General features: G+C 40.2%; 2 protein-coding genes across 7 annotated transcripts in view; one reads left to right on the top strand and one right to left on the bottom strand.

The window, feature by feature from the left end:
• The window catches only part of NEK5 (NIMA related kinase 5), a 59,004-nt gene that overhangs the window by 18,544 nt on the left and 15,600 nt on the right, over nt 1–24,860 (top strand). For 5 of the 6 annotated variants that reach the window (XM_078434028.2, XM_078434021.2, XM_078434019.2 and 2 more), the window contains 14 exons: nt 21–91; nt 1,185–1,271; nt 3,233–3,287; nt 5,190–5,390; nt 5,470–5,551; nt 7,417–7,550; nt 9,964–10,148; nt 10,970–11,036; nt 12,309–12,425; nt 13,427–13,513; nt 15,116–15,208; nt 17,532–17,612; nt 17,845–17,913; nt 19,653–19,761. In XM_078434028.2, coding sequence (XP_078290154.2) covers nt 21–91; nt 1,185–1,271; nt 3,233–3,287; nt 5,190–5,390; nt 5,470–5,551; nt 7,417–7,550; nt 9,964–10,148; nt 10,970–11,036; nt 12,309–12,425; nt 13,427–13,513; nt 15,116–15,208; nt 17,532–17,612; nt 17,845–17,913; nt 19,653–19,761 — 1,438 coding nt within the window. The remainder of the gene's footprint in view (nt 1–20; nt 92–1,184; nt 1,272–3,232; nt 3,288–5,189; nt 5,391–5,469; nt 5,552–7,416; nt 7,551–9,963; nt 10,149–10,969; nt 11,037–12,308; nt 12,426–13,426; nt 13,514–15,115; nt 15,209–17,531; nt 17,613–17,844; nt 17,914–19,652; nt 19,762–24,860) is intronic. The other variant, XM_081795308.1, reaches the window with a different exon arrangement.
• Nucleotides 12,298–24,860, bottom strand: part of ALG11 (ALG11 alpha-1,2-mannosyltransferase) — a 47,827-nt gene continuing 35,264 nt past the window's right edge. The window contains exons 5-7 of the transcript XR_013550403.2: nt 19,017–19,146; nt 17,053–17,207; nt 12,298–12,392 (exon numbers count right to left, since the gene is read on the bottom strand). The gene's annotated coding sequence lies outside the window, so the exon portion shown is untranslated. The remainder of the gene's footprint in view (nt 12,393–17,052; nt 17,208–19,016; nt 19,147–24,860) is intronic.

Raw genomic sequence — 24,860 nt, 5'->3', positions numbered from 1 at the left:
AGCATTCTCTCTATTTATAGAACATTTTTCTTAGCAAGAATGGAATGGTTGCAAAGCTCGGGGACTTCGGGATAGCAAGAGTTCTGAACAAGTAAGTGCTTTGAAAAATCCTTTTTCTTTCTATTCATAACAGCCAAAATATGTATTTTTAGGTATCATGAATTAAGATATTAAAAGCTTGGTTTCCAGATAATTTGAGATAACTATTTCTATAAATGCCTTAAGTCATTCAGATGATACTTGGTCTGAGAGTAAAATTTCCAAGATAAATCTCGGTATAATACAATGATGGTGGCAGTATTGTGTAGTGTGAGATAAGCTTATCACAGGAGATGTGACTGAATACGCACAAAGCTAGTGCATTTAGTGAAACAGGCAAATTCACACATGCTCCGGGGAATGTATCGATGCAACTGCTTTGGAAGACAATTTAGTGGTAATAAGTATCAAGAGATTTTTAATCATTCTATTCCTGGGAATTTGTTCTCAGGGAATAGTTTGAAATTTGGAATAATTTAAATGCCTTATAATTGGGAAATAGGTAAATTTTATAAAACACGGCATAAGCGTGGACCTGAATATTATGTAGCCATTTATATTTATGATTTTGAAGACTTCTTGATGACATGGGAACAAACTTTGTCATATGAAGGCAAAAAATGGAATTCTGAATTTTAAATACTCCGTGATCACAGTCATATGAAAAATATGCCTGGAAAAAAGATGAGAAGGAAATATATCCAAATTTTAAATAATAGCTGTTTTGGGGTAGTGAGATTCTGGGTAATTTTTTTCTTCTTTATTCACTTTCGTGTTTTCCAAATTTTAAGCCGTGAGATTGCATTACTTTGGTAATTGGAAAGGGAGAATTCTTTCTGCATCTAAGAGTTTTATAATATAACAATTGTACTTCTTTGTGGAGTCTTTGAGCCATAAATTTGTTTTATGTGTTGATTTTGGGGAGGTAAATTATAAACTTAAAAATCAACTAACTTTAAAAAAAATCAACTAACTTTATTATTCTTGTTGTTAGTATGCAATATGTTTGCTTTATTTCAGTATGTACATTCATCAAATTTTGTGTTATCCATTTTTATACTTTTTTTCTTGCATGTCTGTGTCTTAAGCCTTTTCTTACTCCAGTAATAAACTGTGTTGTTTTATTATTTAATATGATTTGCTAGTTCCATGGAACTTGCTAGAACTTGTATTGGAACACCTTACTACCTGTCCCCAGAGATCTGTCAGAATAAACCCTACAACAATAAAACGTGAGTTACCGACTATTGGTTTGAAAGTCTCAGTACTGACGCTGGTAGGTTCTCTTTTTCTTATGGTACTTATGTAATTGCATTTTCTTCATGTGTGAAATGGGGACCCCAGTGACTATCTTGGCCACTTCACTTAAAAATACAGGTGATAAAAGGAATATTAAAAATTGCAGTCACTGTGATGTCCGTCTTTCTATTTGCTCTTCATACCTTCTGAACGCTATTTAGCCAAATACGGGAAAGTGTTGTGGATGGGTCAGATAGAAGGCAGGGAGGTCTGGTGGCAGAGCCCCGTCACCAACTCGACCAAGTCGGTTAACCTCTGTGGGCCTCAGTTCCCCTAGCAGGAACAGAGAGTGTGGGCCAGGTAATTGTTAAGGTATCTTCCAGCTTTAAAACCCAGCTAGTTTTATGAATACGATACTAAGCCCACTGTTCAGGAGTAATATTGATATATGCAGTAGGAAAAGGTGAACATGAGGTAGTTTTTACTTCTATGTAAGAAGGGGAAAAAAAAATCCACTTTTCAAAGCTGGCTGCCAGATGAACTTGTTGGCTTATCAGGAAGACTGAGTTCCTTCTGGGAGTTAATTTTCCATTTGTTTAGGAAAATCCCCAAGAGATGTTTGGCTGTTTGACTTTGCAAGAGATAAGTGGAGGGCAAAGCCCAGATGGCAGAGATTTCTAAAAAAGAATAGTAAACATTTCTCTGCATAGAAAAACAGGCTTTTTTTTTTTTTTTTTTTTTAATAGCCTCTAATACCAAGAGGGGGTTTGGCCTCAAGTTACAGCAAGGCAGCTGGTGCAACCTGGGTGGGAGGGCAGACTGTCCAGAGAAGAGCCCTGGGTCAGCAGCATTGTTTTGTTTCCTTGTACTGCTTTTTAAGAATTTGAATCAACATTTAAGTAAACTGATTTGGTGTTTCTGATAATTGGAAATCTTAGCAAAAATCAGCTGGGTACCCCGCTTGAGCTCAGAAAACCAGTCCCTGGTTCACCATAGTCCGCACCACAAACAGGGTGGTGTAAGACTTGTACATGTTCCCATCCGGCCCGGTGGCTGCATTCCCTGTTGGACCACCCTGGCTATAGGGGGCGCTCTGGGACAGGGGAGGGGACCTACAGATGACCCAGTGAAGACAAAATTCTGTGTGATCGTAGGAAGTGGGGCCAGTGAGTTTCTAGAAACTCTTAGAAAAATGCTAGGAAACAGCTGGAAGTTGTTTCCTACCTGTTCTATAATCATCACCCTTCATTTCCTCAAGCCTTTGGGATGTCTTTCTCGGCTCCTGCTGCACACAGAGGAAGTATTGTGAAGCAGTGGAACCCTTTTCCTCACTGTACTGAATCCTTGTTTTCACTTTTTTTTCACTTCTCATTATGTTTTCTTCAGTTTTTTTAGATTTAATGATGCTTTTTGTTCTATAAAGTAGCTCCTTATTAAACCGGTCATATATAAGTACTAAAGAGCAAGTCTCCAGTCATGTATTGTTAGCACATTTTTCAGTTTATGGAGTGCCAACTGCTATGTCCTTACTTAGTAGAACTTTGGTTCTGTCAATAGGCTGGAGTAGAATATACCTTTGAAAATCAACCCGATTTTCCCCTTTGAATCAAAACAAATCTGTGTTTGAGTCCTGCCTTCTTCCTCTGAATTGTTCAAAATCCCAAACATACACACATTTTCTTTGAGCACATGAAGCTGAAGTAAACCCTGAGCCCTCAGATTGTAGCAGAGTTTGTGTATCTTTTCTCTGCTGGGATTCTGACAAACTACATATTGTTTTAATTTTATCTCTTAGGACTAAGAATAGATGACGTATCTGAACTCATTTGTAAAAAAAAAAAGCTGGTCAACCTATAAAATTGTAAAGATACACAAATACAGAGCACTGTAAGGATAAAGGCTTTAATTCGGAATTATGGATATTTCTTGGCATGTGAACTCTTGTCTTCCCCAGGGATATTTGGTCTCTTGGCTGTGTCTTATATGAGCTTTGCACACTCAAGCATCCGGTAAGTATATTAATTGTCAAATTAATCTTGAATTATTGGAACTGTGTAAGTGAAATTAACTTTTGAGAGGAACAAGGTTAATGTTTGGAGTTATTAGATTGTTAAAAATTATATGGACAAGATATTAAGACGAATGGTCGACCTATATATACTGACATGGAAAGATATCCAACTTAAATATCCAGGTTAGAGAATAGTATACATAGAATATTTTCATTAAAAATAAATCATGTGAGGGACACCTGGGTGGCTCATTTGATTAAGTGTCCGACTCTTGATTTCAGCTCCAGTCATGATCTCACGGTTTGTGAGTCTGAGCCCCACGTGGGGCTCTGTGCTGGCAGTGTGCAGTCGGCTTGGGATTCTCCCTCTCCCTCTCTCTGCCCCTCCCCTGCTCACCTGAGCGTGCGCTCTCTCTCTCAAAATAAATCAACGTAAAAAGTTAATTGTTAAAAAAATAAAAATAAATACACTGTGTGCAAATATAATCAGCAAAGGGGAAAGGTGCATGGGGTGAAGTCTATAGGAAACCAAGCACAAGCTTCTAAGAGCCTCTCCCAATGGAGTCACACAGGATACGCTAATTTCTCCAGCAACATGTTGTGACAGCACATGTGACATGTTAGCAACCAGAGAAGCTCTTTAGAGACCCAGTGCCCAAGGTTTTTATGTGGCACTGGTCATGTAGGCACCCTATATTTGGCATATACTAAGCTTCCAGAGTCCCAGGAAGAAGGCAGGTGATCAGCGTAAACCATATTATTTGCACAAGTGGTATAGGCAAAGAAAGCCACTCTGAATATTTAGAGAGTGGTGGGAACTCTCCTGCAATGTGAGTTCCCAGATGCCAGCCAAGGTGCAATATAGTTAGCAGGTTCTTCTAAGGAGAGCAGTCCTTAACCTGCTGTGTTAACTCTTTTCTGCTGTTATTACTGTTATTATTAATTATTACTATTATTGTCAATGGCCACACAGCTAGTAAGGGCCTGATCAAAACGGGATCTTTACAGCCACCCCAGGCTGCTGAGCATTATTATTATGTGTAAATAACCAATGACTTCACAAAATGGAAGGTTTTCTGGTTCATGAGGAATTTTTGAGGAAATGTTTATGTCATATTAATTTAGAAAGCAAGGTGTAAAATTTCATGTTATTATGACCTCAACTCTGTAAACATTATTTTACTTTTTCTTTCTTTCTTTTTTTTTTTTTAACGTAAGCTCTATGCCCAACATGGGGCTTGAACTCATAACCCTGCGCTGAGCCAGGCAGGCACCCCAATAAACATTATTTTGAAAAAGACTAGAAGGAAATATACCGCTGGCCGGGAAAATCATATGTACTTGCCCTCTTTGTAGCTTCCTATACCTTCTCGTTTTTTAGAATGAATACATATTATTTTGATAATAAGGAAAAATTAAAACTAAAAAAACCTTGTTTTACATAACATGACATCACATTGGGTAACTACCTATAATACCTACTCATTAGGTATTAGTTGATGACAGCAATTTAGGGTGGACTATGGTGCTTCCAAATGAAGCTTTAAAACATTGTTTTTTGTTTTTGCATTTTTTTTTTTTTTGAGATTCAAATTCCACTTTGTTTATTTAAAAAGTCCGGATTGGGCAAAGGCAAAGGGACTGCTTTCACAAGGGCCCCTCAGCCGGAAAAGGGAAGGGCGGTCAGTTCTAGCACCCCCAGTTCTGGAGTGCAGGAATCTGAGGGCGACAGGCAGAGGGCCCCACCCCAAGTGTGAGAGTGTGTCCCTGCAGCGTGCCCGCCGATGGGGGCACAGGTGGTGAGCACCTGCTGGAAACTCTGTTTTGTTTCTTATTATTACTTTACATGCAAGTACTGAATTCTTCTCTGACTTAGGATCATTATTCCTTGTCCTTCCAGTTTGAGGGTAACAACTTACACCAGCTGGTTCTGAAGATTTGTCAAGCACATTTTGCCCCAATATCCCCGAGGTTTTCCCATGACCTGCAGGCCTTGATATCTCAGCTCTTCGAAGTCTCTCCCCGAGATCGGCCATCTATTAATTCCATTTTGAAAAGGCCATTTTTAGAGAATCTTATTGCCAGATACTTGACTCCTGAGGTGAGCTCTGAGGTGATTCTGTGTGGATTTTGACAGAGATTTTGGTTAGCAAGTCCTTGACACAGGTGTTTCATCTTAGGTCATGCACGAGGAATTCAATCACAGCATCACTCATAAAGCAAGATCATTGGCTTCTCAACCTCCAGGGAAGGGGATCCAAGGTAAGAACGATTTGACCGTGTGATCAAAACACCTGTCTTATGTGCATCTCACACAGTGAGTTGGGATATATGGCTGGCAACATTAGGATGGAAATTCCACCAAATGCACCGAATATGGATGTTTAAAGAATATGAGTAGTGGAAGCAGGAGAAAAATCATCTTGTTGAATGGTGACTAATGGTGGTGCCTGTATATCTAGCCGACGCATGATCTGGATAACTTATGTCCTCTCTTCTCATTAGTTAGGAAACTTCAAGAAGCAGTGGATTTACGAATAAAGAGACACTTGAAGAAGTAGAATCCTGGGGTGCCTGGGAGGTGCAGTCAGTTAAGCATCTGATTCTTGACCTTGGCTTACGTCATGATCTCACAGTTTGTGAGTTCAAACCCCACACTGGGCTGTATGCTGATGGTGTAAAGCCTGCTTGAGATTCTGTCTCTCCTCCTTTCTGCCCCTCCCCAGCATATTCTCTCTCTCTCTCTCAAAATAAATAAATAAGTTTAAAAAAATTAAAAAAAAAAAAAAAGAAATAGAATCCTAACCTAACTTTTGCATAGGAAAGAGACAGTAAGAGAAGGTTCACAGACAGGCCTGGGACAATGAGATGAAGCTTATTTTTTAAAAACAGAGAGGATAGACTGGCGATTCGGAATTCTCTTGCAAAGGCCCCTTAGAGCTGAAGTTAGTACCTCAGACATAATTGGTAATAGTGTGATCTTTATTATATGACCCCTGAAGGAAGCAGGTAATACTTTATGGTCATGATCAATAGAAAAACAATTTTAGTGGTGGTTTCAGGAGTCAGCTGATGATGTGCTCTGTGCGTGTGTGTGTGTATGTGTGTGTGTGTGTGAGAGAGAGAGAGAGAGAGAGAGAGAGTCATTAAAGAAGACAAAATTACCAATGTCATTGATGTTGTGAAATAAGAGCAGCATAGACTTATTCATAACCAAATGTCTGAACTGAAAGGGTGAAGAGGAGGAGAAAATCTCCCCAATGAGTCAGGGAAATCTATCTACTGTGATAGAGAAACTGAACTTGAGGAAAGTTGTGAAGGGAAGAAGAGTGAATGAGTCCCTCTGCCATGTGTAATTTGGTCTGGTGTAGTTATGTGTGGGCCTAGATTGAGGACATTTCAAAAGTGGATAAGTGGAGGGTGAGAAAAAGCATGCTGTCCACATTTCTAATATAAGAAAGAAAGGAAAACAGGAAAAAAGCCTGATGGTGACAAACACAGACATGTTAGAAACCTGCTCATACACTGAAAACAACAATGTGGCATGAGTGATGTGGCCTATAACCCAAGCTGTGATGACTACATGTAATTACTTGTACATGTCTGATTATTGTACATATCTGGTTATTACTTGTACATATCTGATGCATGCTGTCTCTGTAAATGTTAGCATTAATCCCTAATTTTTTAAAAGTAGTGTTATATATTACTAGAAATATGTGAAGGAACCCTGGATAGAACGGTTTTCTCTGTTCAGAGAAAAAGCATGGTGTGGGGCACCTGGGTGGCTCAGTCACTTAAGCGTCCAACTCTTAATCTGGGCTCAGGTCGTGATCTCACAGTTCGTGGGATCGAGCCCTGCGTCGGGTTCTGCACTGACAGCGTGGAGCCTGCTTGGTTGGGATCCTCTCTCCCTTTCTGTGCCTCTCTCTCTCAAAATAAATAAGCATTTTTTTAAATGCATGGCGGTTTTCCATCAGCACTTCTCCCACTGGGTCTAAATATCTCTGGCTAAAGTGAGCTTACTGTGTTACGATATGTCCCTTATGTTTATACTCTCACAAGCATCGATACTAAAATGCGAACATTTTAAAGAAATTGAAGTTGTTTTATTTTGGTTAAATAAGATTCTAAAATACAGAAAGCGAGATTCCAGGGAAAGTGCCTACCAAGATCAAGGATATCAGTGCCTGTTAAAAGGAAGGAAATATTACATAGAAATGAATGGAGACCACCAGCTGGAGCCCAGAAGCCCATAGCCGTAAGTTGTACTAAACTCTTTCTCTAGTTTGTTAGCAGGTAGCGTGTTCTATGGATCTACTTGCACATGTTCGTGAAGTACAAGCTCATTACTTTGGAGTCTCCTTATTTTGTACTTTCAGTAAAATCATTCTGTGATGAGCATTCAAGTGGTATCTCATTAGATAACTTCTAGTTATTATATTTTTAAAAACAATGCTGTAATTTCTTATAAGTTGTCTATGTACTAGTTTTAGTTTTCCTTTTACAACTCAAAAATCTTTAATTTATTTAAAGAAATAACATTTTTCTATATAAAACAAGTGAGTAGCATAACTGCAGAAAACATTATGCTTTTTTTTTTTTTTTAAAGTAGGCTCCATGCCTGCGTGGAGCCCAGTGCAGGGCTTGAACTCATGACCCTGAGATCAAGACCTGACCTGAGATCAAGAGTCAGATGCATTACCAACTGAGCCACCCAGGAGTCCCAGACATATGCATTTCGTTCTCGTAATTCTAACGTGTTATGTATAATTGAGAAACTTTTATTATATAATCAGTGATTTTTTTCCTAGAGATTCTTTATGCTTATTTATCTGAATCCACATTAGCAGAGCATTGAATCTCTTAGTTGATGCTAGTGAAATGCTTCTGGTATATATATGATTAAATGGCTATTGTCTTTTAGTTGAAGAATTGTATTTTTAAAGAAGGCTTATGGTATAATTAGAGGACCATTTGGAAATATGTTTACTCAGGTTTACTTGCTATATAGACATTTTAGAAAATGTGTGGTTTATAGATAGATTTTGAAACTATTTATTATTGTTCTTCATTTGATAGACCGTGGTTTAACTTTATTAAAGAAATTTAAAAGTCGGGGCATCTGGCTGTCTCAGTCGGAAAAACACGTGACTCTTGATCTCAGAGTAATGAGTTCAAGCCCCACGTTGGGTGTGGAGATTACAAAAATAAACAAATAAACTTAAAAACAGAAATTTAAAAGTATGTTGTGATTTAGAATACTCTGTAGCAGACTCCTAGGAGAGAGAAAACATCCAAAAGATTCAAGGATGGATTAAGTTAGGAGAACAAGTTGATGTTTTTCTAATCAATCCATTGAAGGTTTCTGCTAATGCAATGGAATGAGTGGGTCTCCACAGGGACCACCTGTGGTGTTCTCATTACCATTTGGGGTTTTAGACAAAACCCTAAAGAAGCTGTTAATTTTCTTCAATACTTGTCTCTATTTCTAGACACTTTTCAACAAGTCATTAGTAGGACCTTGTTTGGGGTTATATATAGGTAAAATTGCAAAACTAAGAAACGTAAGTCATACTTTAAAAGATTTTTAAAATGAATACATAATTTATGTTTAGACTAATAAACCAGATTTTATACACTTATTTTAATATCTAAATAAAACCATATGAAGTTGCCATTTTTTGTAAGTTAAAAATCGTCCAATATCTACAATTCGATGTGGTTCAATTACCATATATATGAACCACAGAGCATTAAGAAGAACAGAGGAGATAGTGTGTCACTTCTTCACAGTGAGGAAATTTCAGTTTAAACCATTTGTTTGGGTATTTATATTTCCAGCTACCAGTTTTAGTCCTTTCCAATGGTTTGAACTTCTTTTACTCTTTTGTTATCATCTGTTCAGTAGGCAGAATTGTCCTGGCTAACGTTAAATTGACCCTAGTTTGCTGTTCAGCAACAGGGTCCTGACTGGTTTTCATGTGTTAATTTGGCCTTGTTCTTGTCTTATAGCTTGGTGGCCTTACTTAACTCCAAGACAAACACTTGTTTCTGGTTCTCCTACCATTCTATTTTGTTTGGGAAGGGTGGTGAGATGTAGCTTGGGGTGATAATATGCCTGTGGCAGCTGTTACATGACTTTCCTTGTGTTTACTTGGGAAGAAGGACTGAATGATTCAGCATTTTCTTTCCTTCAAGTCATGATGACATTTTGTGTTTAGTCAATTTATCAGAACCTAAAAATGTTGCGAATCCCCAAATTTGTGGGTGGCACAATACCATTTGTTCTCCCATAAAGTACAGCAAGATGTAAATAAGCTTATAAAAATATAAAGTAATAATTCTGAGTTTAGTTTCAGATCTTGGGTTGACTAGGCATACTCACTAGCTAAGTATTTTTGGTAGACCAATCATGAAGTATGCAAGATTCCTATTCACACCTTAATAAAATGATAAACTACTGTGCTATAGTACTTAGACTTCTCAAGTATTTTCCATTTCCAGGATTTGGGGATTCTAACATTATTTACCTCTGAAAACCAGTCTAGAGCAAAAAAACAAAAACATACCTTCAGTGCCTTGTCCTAGCTATGGTCACCATCAAACTGTCAATTATTAGAGATTTTAATTATGTGTCTTCAAAATCTTTCCTCTTCTTTTTGATCCTTCAGATAAAAATGGTAGAAAGGCCCAAACTTCCTGCACTCTGTGGTCATTATGATTATTATTATGCTCAACTTGACGTGTTGCAGAAGAGAACTCATGAACCAAGTTACCACTGTGTTCCTCCAAAAGATTCTGGAGTGGAGGAGAATTATAAACAGGAAGAAAGCCACAGTCCATCACCAGGTCAATGGTAATGTCAGAATCTTAGTTAAGCTTTGGTCCTCTGAAAGTATCTTGATATATCAACATTTATTCTGAAGCCCTTCCAAATTTTCCTAAAACAAATAAACTAAGAGGCACTTCCAAACTCTTCATCTTGAATACTCAAGTCAGAGTTTCTTTTGCTCTTTTTCATCTCAAATCTGATGTAGCTTGTCTTCTTTTTCATGGAACCATGAACATGTATGTATGTTATTTTCCAAAGAAATTATTAATATTAATCAATAACAATTGAATTGTAATCAGATTATCATTTGAGACATATTAAAAAGACATACTGAAAATTCAGCATGTATTTTCCTGGGATCTTTCATTTGTGCGCCAGCATGAAGAGCCTCTAGAGGTACAGGAATGGCACACAACCACGGCGTCGTGGAGCTCAGAGTGTAGTGCAGGAAATGGACAGGCAACTGGCAGTCAAATCAGGGGTTCAAGGCCATCAGTCAGATGCCTGCCCAAAGCGTGAGAATATCATGGTATGGATTTTTCTTTTTCCCTCCAACATATTGTAGACCATGGATGGACTGATCCTGTCCTGAAGAAAAGTCACTGCATCAGAATATGTTTCTGTTTTATCCTCTCCTGTATCCCCAATTGGTACAGTTCTCTTTGCTTCCTTTTCTTCCTGAGTCCACAGAATGCATTCTGTAACTCTGAACCACTTCTTGAACTCAGAACTTTAAGCCACAGGTGAACTGTGAATCGCATTCCTGAATTGAAAATCCACTCCTCAAATTGGTGCCTAAGACTAGTAAAAGTTTCTACTCAAGCTGAACATTTTTATTTTCTAAGGCCTGCTGAATACCTTCAGAGGAGATTTGAAGCTCAACAGTATAAGCTGAAAGTGGAAAAGCAGTTGGTAAGTAAAATACCGATCGTCAGAGGCAATCAGGAACTTCCTGTTCACAGATATTCATGGGTCCTTATGTCCAAGTGCATTCTGCATAGAAGATCAAGACTACTCTCCACCTTCTCCAATTTTTATTTTTCTTTTCTTTTTTTTACTTTAGAGAGAGAGAGAGAGAGAGAGCGAGCAGGGGAGAGGGGCAGAGGGAGAGAGAAAGAGGATCTTACACAGGCGCCATGCTCAGCATGGAGCCCTATGTGGGGCTTGATCCCATGACCCTGGGATCATGACCTGAGCTGAAATCAAGAGTTGGACTCTCAACTGACTGAGCCAACCAGGTGCCCCTTAATAGCTAAAGAAGAATAATGGGAATAGGCTTGAATCAGAGTTTGGGCGGCCTGGTTTCTTTCCTGGCTCTGTCCCTTGCTGTGTGACCTTAGGCAGGTCATACAACCTCTCTGAGCCTCAGTTTCCTTTTTATAAGTGACAGTTTGGGAGTAGATGAGCTTTGAGGTCCCTTTCAGTGCTACAATTCTTTGATTCTATTTTATTAGAATACTACACATCTTTTAAAAAGTGACTATTGTATTTTATTTGAAATGAAAGTTAGCTTTTTAAAGTTTAACCTTTATTCTTTAGTGTCAGAGTTCCTGGGTGGAGGCTGGATACGCATTCTATTTCTATTACTCTTACTTTGAACTACTCAAAAGCTCTAGTTCTGTTCCCCTACCTAACCTGATGCTCCAGTGATGGCTCAACTTTTACAGAACTTTAATTTCGCAATCATAGTTTACTAGTTCAGAAAATGAATCTGGGTGTCTCACATGGTAGCATAAAATATTGATTGCTTAGGATAACAACATAAGTGGCTTTATTAAATTTCTTTACTTTTTAAGTATTTCATATTTAAATTAAGAAAATTCTGCTCATCCCAAATAGTGAGTTTTATTCACAATATAATTCTTGTTTAAAGAAAAAGGTCAAATGAGAAGATGTTTCTAAGATGCAAATATGCTTTAAAATTATTTCATTTGAGGGGCACCTGGGTGGCTCAGTCGGTTAAGCATCCGACTTCAGCTCAGGTCATGATATCACGGTCTATGAGTTCGAGCCCCGCGTCAGGCTCTGTGCTGACAGCTCAGAGCCTGGAGCCTGTTTCAGATTCTGTGTTTCCCTCTCTCTCTGACCCTCCCCCATTCATGCTCTGTCTCTCTCTGTCTCAAAAATAAATAAATGTTAAAAAAATTTTTTTTAATAAATAAAATTATTTCATTCGATTGATAGGGTCTTCGTCCAACTTCTGCTGAGCCAAATCACAACCAGAGACAAGAGCTAAGAAGTAATGGAGAAGAGTCTAGATTCCAGGAGCTGCAGATCAGGAGAAACAAAATGAAGGAACAGGTTAGAAGCAATCTAATTCCCGGGCTCCCACTGTACTTGCCATTGTCTTTTGTCCTGTTCTGTATATTACTTTTAGTGTTCCAACAGTACACTTGAAAGGCGGAGCTCCCTTGCCCAGTACTTGTTGGACACACTCGTGTGAACCTCCATGCTGGGAGTTCGAGGGGTTACCGAGATACATATTTCACCTCCTTGGAGAATGTGATGTGGTGAACTTCATAAGGCTTTTTACCTTGGATTGATAAAGTAACCACCCATCATTAACATTTTTGAAATATGTATTCGCTTTCTGGGGCTGCCTTCACAAAGTACAACAAACTGGATGGTGTAACACAACAGACATGTATTGTCTCCCAGTTCCGGAAGCTGGAAGTCCACAGTCAAGATGGCGGCAGGGCCATGTTCCCTCTGAAAGCTGTAGGGGAATCCTTTGCTTCTTGCCCACTTCTGGTGGCTTGTCAGCAATCTTTGACATTCCTTGGCTTGCAGCCGCATGACTCATTCTCTGCCGTCAACACATGGCATTCTCTCTCAGTGTCTCTGCCTTCACGTGGCTTTCTTCTTAAAAGCCCACCCCCCCCCCCCCATGTTGGGTTAGGGATCCGCTCTACTCCAGTATGACCACATCTTCGCTTAACCAGCTATATCCGCAGTGACACTATTTCCAAATAAGGTCACATTCTGAGGTACTGGAGGTTAGGACCCAAAATAGCTTTTCTAGGGGGGTAAAACTCAACCCATAAAAGTGGATATATGAAGTAATTTTATGTCATGAGCACAGTTAGGGTTATATATAAAAGTGAGATCACCCCAAGCCACCCCATCGAAGTCACAGGGAGGGAAGTACCACAGCTAAGACATAGATTATCATCTTTAGGAACAATGGGTTTTCTGATTCTTACTGTTTGTCACACATTCTTTAAATCGTAGGCTGTATAAGAGATTACTTTATTCAATTGTTCACCAACATTTCAACCTTTTGAATTGGGATTGCTTTCCAGGAATATTGGAAGCAGCTAGAGGAAATACGCCAACAGTACCACAATGACATGAAGGAAATTAGAAAGAAGATGGGGAGTGAACTAGAGGTGAATACATTTTTCTCCCGAAGGAAATATGGTACTACTGATTTCGATCTACCTAAAGTGAGCAGGGTTTCAAAAGCAGCGTTCTCCTCATGGCAATTAGAAAATATTATCATGCAACCTTTTAATGGGAAAGCTAACAGATCTAACTGAAACTTTTAATATGGTTTACTTGCGACTACACACGATGGCGAGGGTATCTGAGATTCTGTTAGGACCGGCCATCCTTAAAAATACCTGTTCGTTGTCTGCCTCGTGAATTAGTCAATACTGATTGACTTTACACCAGAACTAGGTCAGAAGCAGAAGGTTAGTCCAGGCCCATAAGATAGGAAAAAAGATGAGCACTTATTGAATTCAGCAATGCTGGAATAGCCTCATATGCAGGGGTGAGGTTTGAAAGCCTGTATCGGGCCACATTTGAGTGCAGTCAAGATGATTCTTGAAAATCTCTTAAAGGCGCCACTTTGGATCTCTCAGATCTCTGAGAGAGAGAGATCCATCTCTCAGATCTTCCATCTCTCAGATCACTGCTTTTTCAGTAGAGCTCCAGATGAGGTAGCTAGCCTGTGTTTGTAGACCATGTCGCATGAAAAACACACGGATGTTTAACCAGTGAACCACCCTCACTGCCCTGGAGTGCTACTCCTGTGAGAGGCCTGAGGTTCTGAGGCCGGCTGAGGATACAGCTGGCCCCCGGCTCATGCTCATGAGCGGAACTGGCCACACTACTGGACTTGGTTTCTTTTTCCCCTCTTCCCCACCCCCGAGTGCATATAGATGAATTAATACAAATGAAGTGAGCACGTGGTACAATTCAGTTATACGTACGGACTTCTGAACTAGTCTTCACACACTTTATCTCATTTTACTCCCCATAATAGAGAAGTTAAATAACTCACCCAAAGTCACTTAGATATTACCAGGCAGACTAAATATCTGATTCTGAAACCTCTACTCTTCTAACATACGTACTTCTCCTCAAAAGAGTTGGAAAGATACGGCATGTATGAGCAGTGATCGAGTAAGACTGAATATAGTTAAGCCTTGTGCACAGGAGTAGATGAGCCCCGTGAGAGTTTTCATGGAAGAACGGAGGTGGGATCTAATCTGCTCTGAGAAGAAGAACAGAGTTTGGAGAGACAGGGCTGAGGGGGAGGGCATTCTGCAGGAACCACAAAGAGGTTCACGCAAGACTGGGGGAGCTGGAGCGGGGAGGGTTGGAGATGGTTCTTTCTAGAGCAGAGGCTTGGTTAACGGTGGGGAGTTTTGAGTCATCATCTGCCTTGTTTTTAAGGCAGGTCTGTGATGGGAAACCTGAGTCCAGGAAGACAGAGAGCAGACTTTTCTAGAAAGACCAGGAAAGATGCGTGTGGGGAAAGATGTTGGTGGGGGATGCTGAGGCGGCCACCGGGTGGGGGGATGGAGGAAGGGGGAAGGAGCGGGAAGGAGAGCGCTGTGCAGCCGTTCCCGCCGATGGCACCTGCGCAGTGGGAGTGGAGCGTTTCCTCACTAGATCCCGCTCAAAACGCCGCGATTCACAATGTGGACCTCAGAACTGACTGAGAACCACTCCTGTTGACTGTGTGTAATTTGTATTTTTAGGAGGACTCAAAAATAAGTTATAAAACCTATTTAGTGAAGAAAAGTGACCTGCCCGTCCCCCAAGAAGCACCTCAGGAAGAAGCTCCTGTACAGGTGATGGTTATTAGTAGGTGATAATGTGTTTCCCAGTGAGGTGGCTCTAGCCTGGGCGTTCTTTTTTTTTTTTTTTTTAAGTTTATTTAATTTTGAGAGAGACAGAGCATGTGTGGGGGAAGGGCACAGAGAGATGGAGACACAGAATCCGGAGCAGGCTCCAGGCCCCGATTTGGGGCTCTAACCCACGAACCATGAGATCATGAACTGAGCCAAAACCAAGAGTCAGTGCTCAACTGACTGAGCCACCCAGGTGCTCCTCTAGGCCGGAAGTTCTTACCCCTCACTGTGCAGGAGAGCTGTGTGCAGAAGTTCTTAAAAACTCAACCCCTAGGCTCTACCCCCAGATGGTCTGGGGTGGGGCCCAGGCATCCTGTTTTCAGAAGCCGGCTGGGTGATTTAGTGTGCAGCCATGTGTGAGAAGGACTCTCGTGTGTGTGTATAAGAGTTCAGCTTTCTGGATGGTGTTCGAATCAGTGTCTCAGACACCTTGGTCAGAAATCTGATGGTTAATGTCTTTACTTCAACCTTACGTCTTTGGTGGGAGGAGGGAACTGGGCAGAGATGAATTATCAAATGGCTCCCAAGAAGGTTTTTTTTTTTTTCTTTCTGGGAGGTCTTTCACCTTTATCTTCAAGGTGCCACGAGGGCTTGGTTAAGGGTGGGTGAGGGGGGGCCAATGTTGGTGAAGACTGAAAGGCTCCCCAAGTGTTTTGCTTGGGACCTTCCACGACGTGATGCCGGGAGCTCTAACGTGAACCAACTTGGGGGGATGGGGCTCGGGAGTCTAAGATGGTTGTATTTTGAGGAAAATAAAGCCATAGGACACTTCTTGTACAAATGAGACAACCAGACCCCACAATCAAATCTAGACAGGCAGCTTCACAAAATCAGTAAGATACAAAAGTCACAGTCCTGTTTCAGAGTTCGTAATATTGCAAGGCAGAAACGTGCCCTTCCCAGGGCTGCAGGGGAAGCAGGGATTAATGATTCAAACTAACACCTGCTGTATGCAATGTACCTACAGATGAGGCAGCACTGAATTCTAAGGGAGAGATGATAGAGACCTCCTGTAACATGGCGGAGAGAAGAGAGCATTAAAACACACACACACACACACACACACACACACACACACACACACACACACCAAAAAGACTCCTGTGTTTCTGGCTTAAAAGTAAATATCATTTACTAAGATGGGGAAGAGTGGGGAGCAAGGTTGTGGGGCGGGGGGTTGTACTCTGGACATACTGAGTTGGAGAAAATCTGAGGGACTCCATGCCTGCTTCAGGGCTCCCCACACACGGAACATGTTTTCCCCGGACCTTCATATATGCAAGGTGCAACATCGTTCCAGGGATTCCATCACATGCCAGGACAGGCTTTTCCTGCATTACTCTCCTCCTCTCCTCTTTTTCTGTGCTGTCACCCTGTTTGATTTCCTTCATAGCACATAGCACTTTCTGCAACGAGTTGCTAATTGAACTCATTTAGTATCTATGTTATTGCAGTAAAATGGAAGTTCCATGTCAGCAGGGATCTTTGGTCACATTCACCGCACTAACCCAATGTGTAGGACTGTGTCCGGCACTTGGTGGGTTCTCTGTGTGAATGTGTGGAATGAACGTCAAGGTGAAGATGATGCTAAGTAGGCAGTTAAGTAGGTGAGCCTGCCGCTCAGAGGGGAGGAAAGAGCATCCCTGGAGGTGCACACTTCAGGGTCCTTGCATAAGGACCCTTAAATCCATAGCAACTGCTAACACCCTGCACTGAGGAAGAGAGGGGCAGAGGGCCCCGGACTGCATCCCAAGAAAGCCCAGTACTTACAGTTCACCTCTCACCTGTTCCTTCGACAGTCTCGTCATCTACTTTCACAGTCATCTTCTCTTCTTTGAAATTGCCCAGCAATTTTTAGAGCCCTCTCCTTCCTTTTTACTATTGTGAGCAGTGCACTTGTTTTCCTGGTTACAATCGTAAGCCTCTTAAGGGAGGGATCCTGTAGCCAAAATTATATTCTTGAATTAGATTAGTTGTACTGGACCAGAGTGATAAGCATTGCCACATTATGGAATTTTTGCCATTGCAATGCCAGCGTCCAATGTACTGCTATTTCAAGTTAATGGATGTTGTGTCCAAGTTTTTAGTGAATTATTATTAATTTTCCTTTACAAAGGCATGTTTTGATGCTCAAATTAATCATTGGATTCAATCCAGAAGTCAAGTAATGTAAACAGACCATGCTGTGAATTCAGGGGTTGTGAAACTATCATTGTTTGATCAATGTTAAATGCTAGATTTTAATTTTTCTCTAAACTTGCAGGATATTGAAAGAGACTTGAAACAAATTAGAGTTCAGACCATAAAGGAAAGTAACGTTCCAGAACAGAACTGTAAAGCTAAGGTAATAAACATTTGATCTTGTGGGTCATATTAAACAGCTCGCTGGGGGGGGGGGGGCACACCTTGCAATCTGGGTTGCCTATAGGACTTTTCCCCCTACTCTTTTATGGAATTGCCTTATTTTGTGATGTTCAGCTAACGGTTTTAAGTATCTGTAATGTCAAATAGGAGTTGTAATTTTAACACTTTTATTAGATTGCTAAACTAACATTATTTTCCTTGCTTTCTTCTAGAGAGGAGTGAAATTTGAAATTAGTTTAAACCAATGTATTTCTGATGAAAAAACCCTCCAAGAGGAAGAGGTATGCCATTAAGTATTTATTTCCATTAATAGGTATGAGAAAAACGAGTGTCTCAATAGCACATTTAATGAAGTTTTTCAATAGGCCATAGGAAGAATTTTCTTAAGTCTTCCTAGAAGGAACTCTGGTGTTCAAATGAGTCTTCCAAAAGGCTTTTTATCTTACCATTCTTTTTTTCATTGAGATTATTCCCTTAGATGGATTATTCCAATCTAATTTACTTTTCTCTTGTAAAGGAATTATTTTCTCATAATATGAACTGTTTGTCCTTGCCAAATTAAAATAGAAGACTTAATTATAGTCAACAACTAATATACTTACCTAAAACATTGAGCAGATATCCTGAAACAGTGCACATTTCTTTTAGGTCTTAATTAGTTATTGATAAGTTTCTGCTGATTTTTTGATAAATCTCAGTTATGCACTTGGGCTCTCATTGACATAGTGACAAATGCACGAATACGATAAACTCAAACTTCATTTTATTACTTGTATTCAACATCTTTTTTAATCCCACTTTTTACCAGACCTGTTCACAAAAATCAGAATCAACTGATTTGTGTCTCCATTTCACCTTCACTAACTCTGCCTTTTAAATTACCAAAAGTTACGTGTAAACACATAGGAGCTATATCACGTCTGATACTTAATTTCTTTCATTCATGTTCTTCATTAGCTGAAAAATTTTTAATGCTATCATTTCTTTTAGATTTTTTTGTTTTGAACAGACTTCATGTGTTAGAGCGTTTTTGGGTCCATGGCAAAAATGAACAGAAGGTACAGAGATTTCCCATCCATTCCTGGTTCCACACATGCACAGCCTACCCCCCTCCCCGCCCCGGGGTGGAACATTTGTTATACCTGATAAACCTAGATGGGCACATCATAATCACCCAAAGTCCCTGGTTCACATTAGGGTTCATTCTTGGTTTTGTACATTCTGTGGGTTTTGTCAGACATATAGCGACACGTATCCATCATTATGGTACCATACGGAATAGTTTCCCTGCCCTAAAAATCCTCTGTGCTCCAATTACCTTTCAGATTTTTATTAGCATTTTGCCACATAGAGACTTCTTAGAGTGGTGATAGTTAATACTCACTTCTCTTTAACCACTAGGTGTCTTAGCGTCCCAGCCCTATGGGGACCAGAGGGGGCAGATCCGGGGACCTATTTCAGGGCTGGAGTGGTACATCCACGGCACTTCTTTGAAGCCAGGTGCCAAAGCTGGCCTGTTAGTATAAAGGAAGAGAGTAAAAAAAAAGTGTTATCTGTCAGGGTTCTTCACCCTTTGTTACTCGATGCTTTGATGTGCTTAAAACAGAGTGATCATTTTAGTATTGTTTGTGGAGTATTAGGAGCAGTTTTAGGGACCTGATTGGGAACATTGTGCACTTAAAGCAGGGCGTGGATGAGATAACCTTGAGAGTTCTATAGAATGGAACTGCAGGAGGATAGAATTCAAGGCAGGAAGTCTGGATAAAATCAAGTTGCCCTATGATTGGTGCTTGTCGCTGTTGAGAAAGGAGGAGAAGAAACAAAAACATTCCTGTTTCTATCTTGTTCCAACATAGTTCCAGTTTTAAAATGCTACTAACTTATTTGTTTAATATACATATGTTGAATACTTCTCACATGCCTTGGTAAATGTTGTTACTGAGAACACACACAAAAAATTTTCAACGTATTTCTTTCCAAAAAATATGGCTTGTCATGAAACACTGTGGAATTGCTTTAGGTAACGGATGTGCGAAATGAAACTTTGACCTTTGAGGATGACATGAAGCTTAAGGAATATGAAGATTATACAGACAAAGCATTTGAAAAACTCTGTTGTCCAGAAGCAGGTACGTGTTGTGGCTCTTGAAAGCCGTAGATGAGAAAGAACGTTTTGTTGGCGATCCATCACAGTCCCTCTCCTCGCTCACCTGCAACTCCGTGTCACCTGCCCTGCTCCATGGGCCCTAGCTGGCAGAGCCCTGGCTCCTCTGCCCCCAGGGACCCAGCCCTTTGCACCTGCTCTGTGCTGTCTCCTTGGGCACCTGCCCCCAGCCGGCAGCTCCACACCACCCACGTTCTCATTGTCTGCTGGACTGTTCCTTGGACAAGTCCCACTAGCCTCTCGGATTCATCAGTTGTCACTTGAATTTTGGAGCTCTTCCTTCCCAGCCATCCTTTATTGTGGGGACTGCCAGCATCAGGCTGACCGTTCCTGCTCTACACCGCGCTGGGTTCTCCTCTGAGACGTCTCTGGAGTTTTCCTCTTCCTTCAGCCCCTCGGCCACCGGTTTAGGGCCCGGTTGTCTCTCAGCAGTGTGGCGAGATAGTGAATGCGTGGAGTTTGGATCCGAGCTGCCACTGCCACTTTCTGACTGTGTGACCTTTCACAAATGACTACAGTGCTCTGAACCTCAGCTTCCTCCTAGGAACGGGGATAATAGTACTTGCCACACAGGCTTACTGTGAGGACAAAAGTGAAATGTGATATATCGAGTACCTGGCACATAGTAGGTGCTTCATAAATGCTATTTCTAACTTGTCTTTTTCCTGTGCCTCACTGCCCTGCCTTATTCTCTTATGTGTCCTTCTTTTCTCTAGTATTTTCCCCTTCGTTCTCGAAATAGCTGCCGGAGTTATCTTGCTATATGACTCTTCTACTTAAACTTTTTCTGGATAATGCTTACAGGATTCCTCACAGCCCATTCCACATAGTATCCTGTTTAACATTGTGGGACCTGAGCCTGTGCTCACCCACCTTTCCTGCCCCAGCACCCCTCTTTCCTACCACTGATGATGGGATGCGTGCAGCCTCCTGGAGCACCCCTCTTCCCTTACAGCTGTGTGAGCATTTACGTGCCTTCGCTTGGCTTGGGGGTCTTCTTCCTAGAATAATACACTTCACCTCATGTCCAGGTGATTCCAGAAAATAAACCTTTATTCAGTTCAGCAGGCATCTTGCTGAGAATCTCCATGTGCACAGACCGTGCGAGGTGGTAAGGATCTCAGCGATGAATGAAAACGGAGTCTGCCCTCGACATCTCAGTAGCATCGAGCCAAAGAGAGGGGGGACAAAACATGTTTTCTGAGCCCAAATACTAATGATCATTACAGTGCCAGCTGGCTGGAGAGTCAGGGAGGTAACCGTTCCTACAGAGCTTGGCATGCTAAAGAGCTTGGGCTTTTCCTGTATGGTGACCTTCAACCAAAGGGAATTAAATGCTCTTTGTGATGGAGAAAGACCAGGCTGGCTGCAGTGTAAGGATGGTGTGCATGTAAGTGGCCAGACTGCAGGCAGGAGACAAATAGCTCAGGTGTGAAATGACAGGTGCACAGGCCAGAGCGGTGCGGTGACAATAGACACCGAAGTGTGAACCCCTGAGTGTGGCGGTTGAGGAAGAGAAGGAGGTCAAGGATCCTCCCAGTTTTCCAATTCAGGTGGATGAGGCTGTTACCAGCCAAATAGGCACACACATCGCGCTGAGGGAGGTGAGCGGACATAGTATCACGCTCTAGATTTGGGACACATTGAGGTTTAGGTCTTTCTGAGCCTCGGCTGGAGATGCTTAGAAGATGCTAGCTGTGGAAGACTGAAGCTCTTGGACAAGTCAGAGTCTCCATAGTTTACACACAGTATTATCATAATCACCTTAACGATGGTCGAAAATACCTAGGCAGAGGGACTAGAGTGAGAAGGAAATAGAGCTTGGGACAGACCCTAACGATGTTTAGACAAGTTTTGGAAAAATACAGAGAGAGTGAAGCCAAAAGAGGAAAGTTCTAGAAGGAGGTGCAGGGTTGGCAGCATCAACTGGAAAGGCTAAGTGAAGTGGGTTGAATAAGAACCTATAGGTTTGGCCGTCAGGATCTTATAGTGGCCTGAGCGAAAGTTGCAGAGGAAGGGACAAATTCCAAGGTTATTCTTTGCATTGCATAAATTTTCTGGAAAGAGGAGACTGTAAGTTGTAGGTCTCACAAGATGTAGCTGCCTTTTTTTTTAGATTAAAGTGATTTCAGTTGGGTACAGAAAATCGTCTTTAAACTTCTCTGCATTCCTGTAATTATAATTCAGGTTGAAAATTTTTTCCCATATGTTTTGATCATCCATATTTCTCTTGTGAATTATGTGCTTTCATCTTTCATTCATTTATCCACTGAAAATGGCATTTATTTTTCGCTTTATAAGACTCTTGAAGTTAAAGCGTTACCTATAATATGTATCGCAAGTATTTTTCTCATTTAGTTTTCAGATCTCATTTCCAGTAACAACAGCAAGTGTGTGTGTGTGTACACATATATAATTTAGGAATAAACTTTATAAGGGTTTTGCAGAGCATGTGAAGAACATTATAAAACCTTACTGAGGTAGTTAAAGATCACTTGAGTAAATGGGGAGAAATAACACTGTTCTATATTAGAAATATTCTTTCCAAATATATATATGGATTTTGTCAGTTTCAATCAAAACGACAAAAAGATGAGAACATCTTGGCAGTTTGGAGAATGTTGGAGATTCGAAGGGGCACATATGGCTTTCAAATGTCAAAATATATGCTATAAATTATAGTCATTGAAAGACTATGATACTAGCATCAGAATAGATAAAGCAGTAAAAGAAGAAATAGTTTAGAAACAAATCTGAGTATGGATAATAACTTAGCCTATGCTGAAAGTTATATCACAAGTTAGTGGGAAAGAAAGGCTCAATCAAATAAATGTTGCTAGGCCAATCAGTTAACAATTTGGGGGAAAGTTGTGAAGTCAGACCCTATATAATGATACAACAAAATGAAAATAAAAATTTAAAAAGCCAAAGAATTTATATGTAAAAAATGAAGATATATATTAGAAAGTTAATTAAACGAACAATTGAAACTAAAGGAAAGCTATGGAATAGAGAAGATGTTTGCAAATAACATACCCGATAAAGGGTTAGTATCTGAAACATATAAAGAACTTATAAAACTCAGTACCCCAAAAATGAATAATCCAATTAAAAAATGGCAGAAGACATGAGTAGATATTTTCCCAAAGAAGACAGACAGATGTCCAACAGACAAAGATGCTCAACATCACTGATCATCAGGGAAAAGCAAACTAAAACCACAATGAGATGTCACCTCACACCTGTCAGAACGGCTGGAATCAACAATACAAGAAACAACAGATGTTGGCGAGGATGTGAAAGAAAGGGGAACCCTTTGGTGGGAATGCAAACTGGTGCAGCCCTTCTGGAAAACAGTATGGAGATTCCTCAAAAAGTGAAAAATAGATCTAGTCCTATTAGATAGAAATATCCCAGCAATTGCACTACTAGGTATTTACCCAAAGAATACAAAAATACTAATTCAAAGAGAGATATGCATCCCACTATTTATAGCAGCATTTTCTACAATAGCCAAACTATGGAAACAGCCCAAGTGTTCATCAACTGATGAATGGGTAAAGAAGATGTCACACACACACACACACACACACACACACACACAGAGTGGAATTTTACTCAGCCATCAAACAGAATGAAATCTTGCCATTTGCAACAACATGGATAGAGCTAGAGAATATTATCCTAAGTGAAATAAATCAGAGAAAAACCAATATACGATTTCACTCATATGTGGAATTTAAGAAACAAATGAGCACTGGGAAAGTGAGAGAGAGAAAGGCAAACCATGAAGCAGACTCTTAACTATAGAGAACAAACTGATGGTTACCAGAGGTGAGGGGGCTGGGGGGAAGGGTTAAGTAGGTGACGGGGATTAAAGAGTGCACTTGTGATGGGCACTGGGTGATGTATGGAAGTGTTGAATCACTACATTGTATACCTGAAACTAATATTACACTGTAAACTAACTAGAATTTAAAACAACAACAAAAAAAGAAAAAGAAGTAAGAGAAAATATAGGTGTTTTTCTTTTTGGTTAGGGAAAACTATTCAAAATACATGGAAAACAATCATGAGCAAATTAGTAATAGAGTCCACGTTAGCAGTGAAAAGCTTTGGTAAAGTAAATAATCTAGCTCCTAGAATTGTCACCTTCTGTAGTTTTTCTAGGGTAAATAATCATGAATGTCCACAAACATTTAGCTACGATGATCTCATTATAGTATTATTTATAAAAGTGAAAAATTACTAGCAAACTAAACATCCAATTACAAAGAATTCTAATACATCCGCAAAACAATACTATATTTGCTTTAAAATGGGCATATAGAAGAGTAGCTAATAAACTGACTGTGATATGTTACTCATTGAAAAGAGTAAGTTCTGAAAGTTACGCATAGTGTGAGGCCCATTTTTGTTTCAAAACACAGAATCTATATTCAAGGAGAAATTTTTAAATTTTTAATAGTCTCTAGACGGTGAGATTATGGGTAACTTTTATTTTCTTCTACTTATCTTATTTTCATATTTCCTATAGTGAAAGATAGTAGTAAATAAAAAGATTTTTAAATTAAGATAACAGAACTGAATGCATTTCCATGGAAACCGACTGAAGTAAAATGCTCAGAAGTACCTCAAGGAATTTGTCCATTCTTGTCACTAATATTTACTAACATTTGGATATATTGGCTAGTCAATCAAATATTACTAATAAAAATGGAACAGCTCGTAAGCCTGTTTAAAATTTCAGTCTTGTAAGTTATGATGTATGCCTTAGTCTGTTTGGGCTGCTATAACAAAATGCCATTAACTCAGTGGCTTATAAACAACATTTATTTCTCACAGTTCTGGAAGCTGGAAAGTCCAAGATCTTGGTGCTGGCAGAGTTGGTGTCTGGTGAGGGCCCAGTGCCATGTTTTCACTGTGTCCTCACTTAGCAGAAAGGGTGAAGAGCTCTGCGGGGTCTCTTTTATAAGAGCACTAATCCCATTCATGAGGACTCCACCCTCATGACCTCATCATTCCCCCCGCCCCCGCCCTGGAAAACCCCACCTCCCAATATCA

Source organism: Panthera onca, chromosome A1 (assembly GCF_046562875.1).
Source record: "Panthera onca isolate mPanOnc1 chromosome A1, mPanOnc1 haplotype 2, whole genome shotgun sequence".
Classification (NCBI taxonomy): Eukaryota; Metazoa; Chordata; class Mammalia; order Carnivora; family Felidae; genus Panthera; species Panthera onca.
The sequence above is the reverse complement of the archived record's forward strand: the minus strand, read 5'-3'. Positions and strand labels throughout refer to the sequence as shown.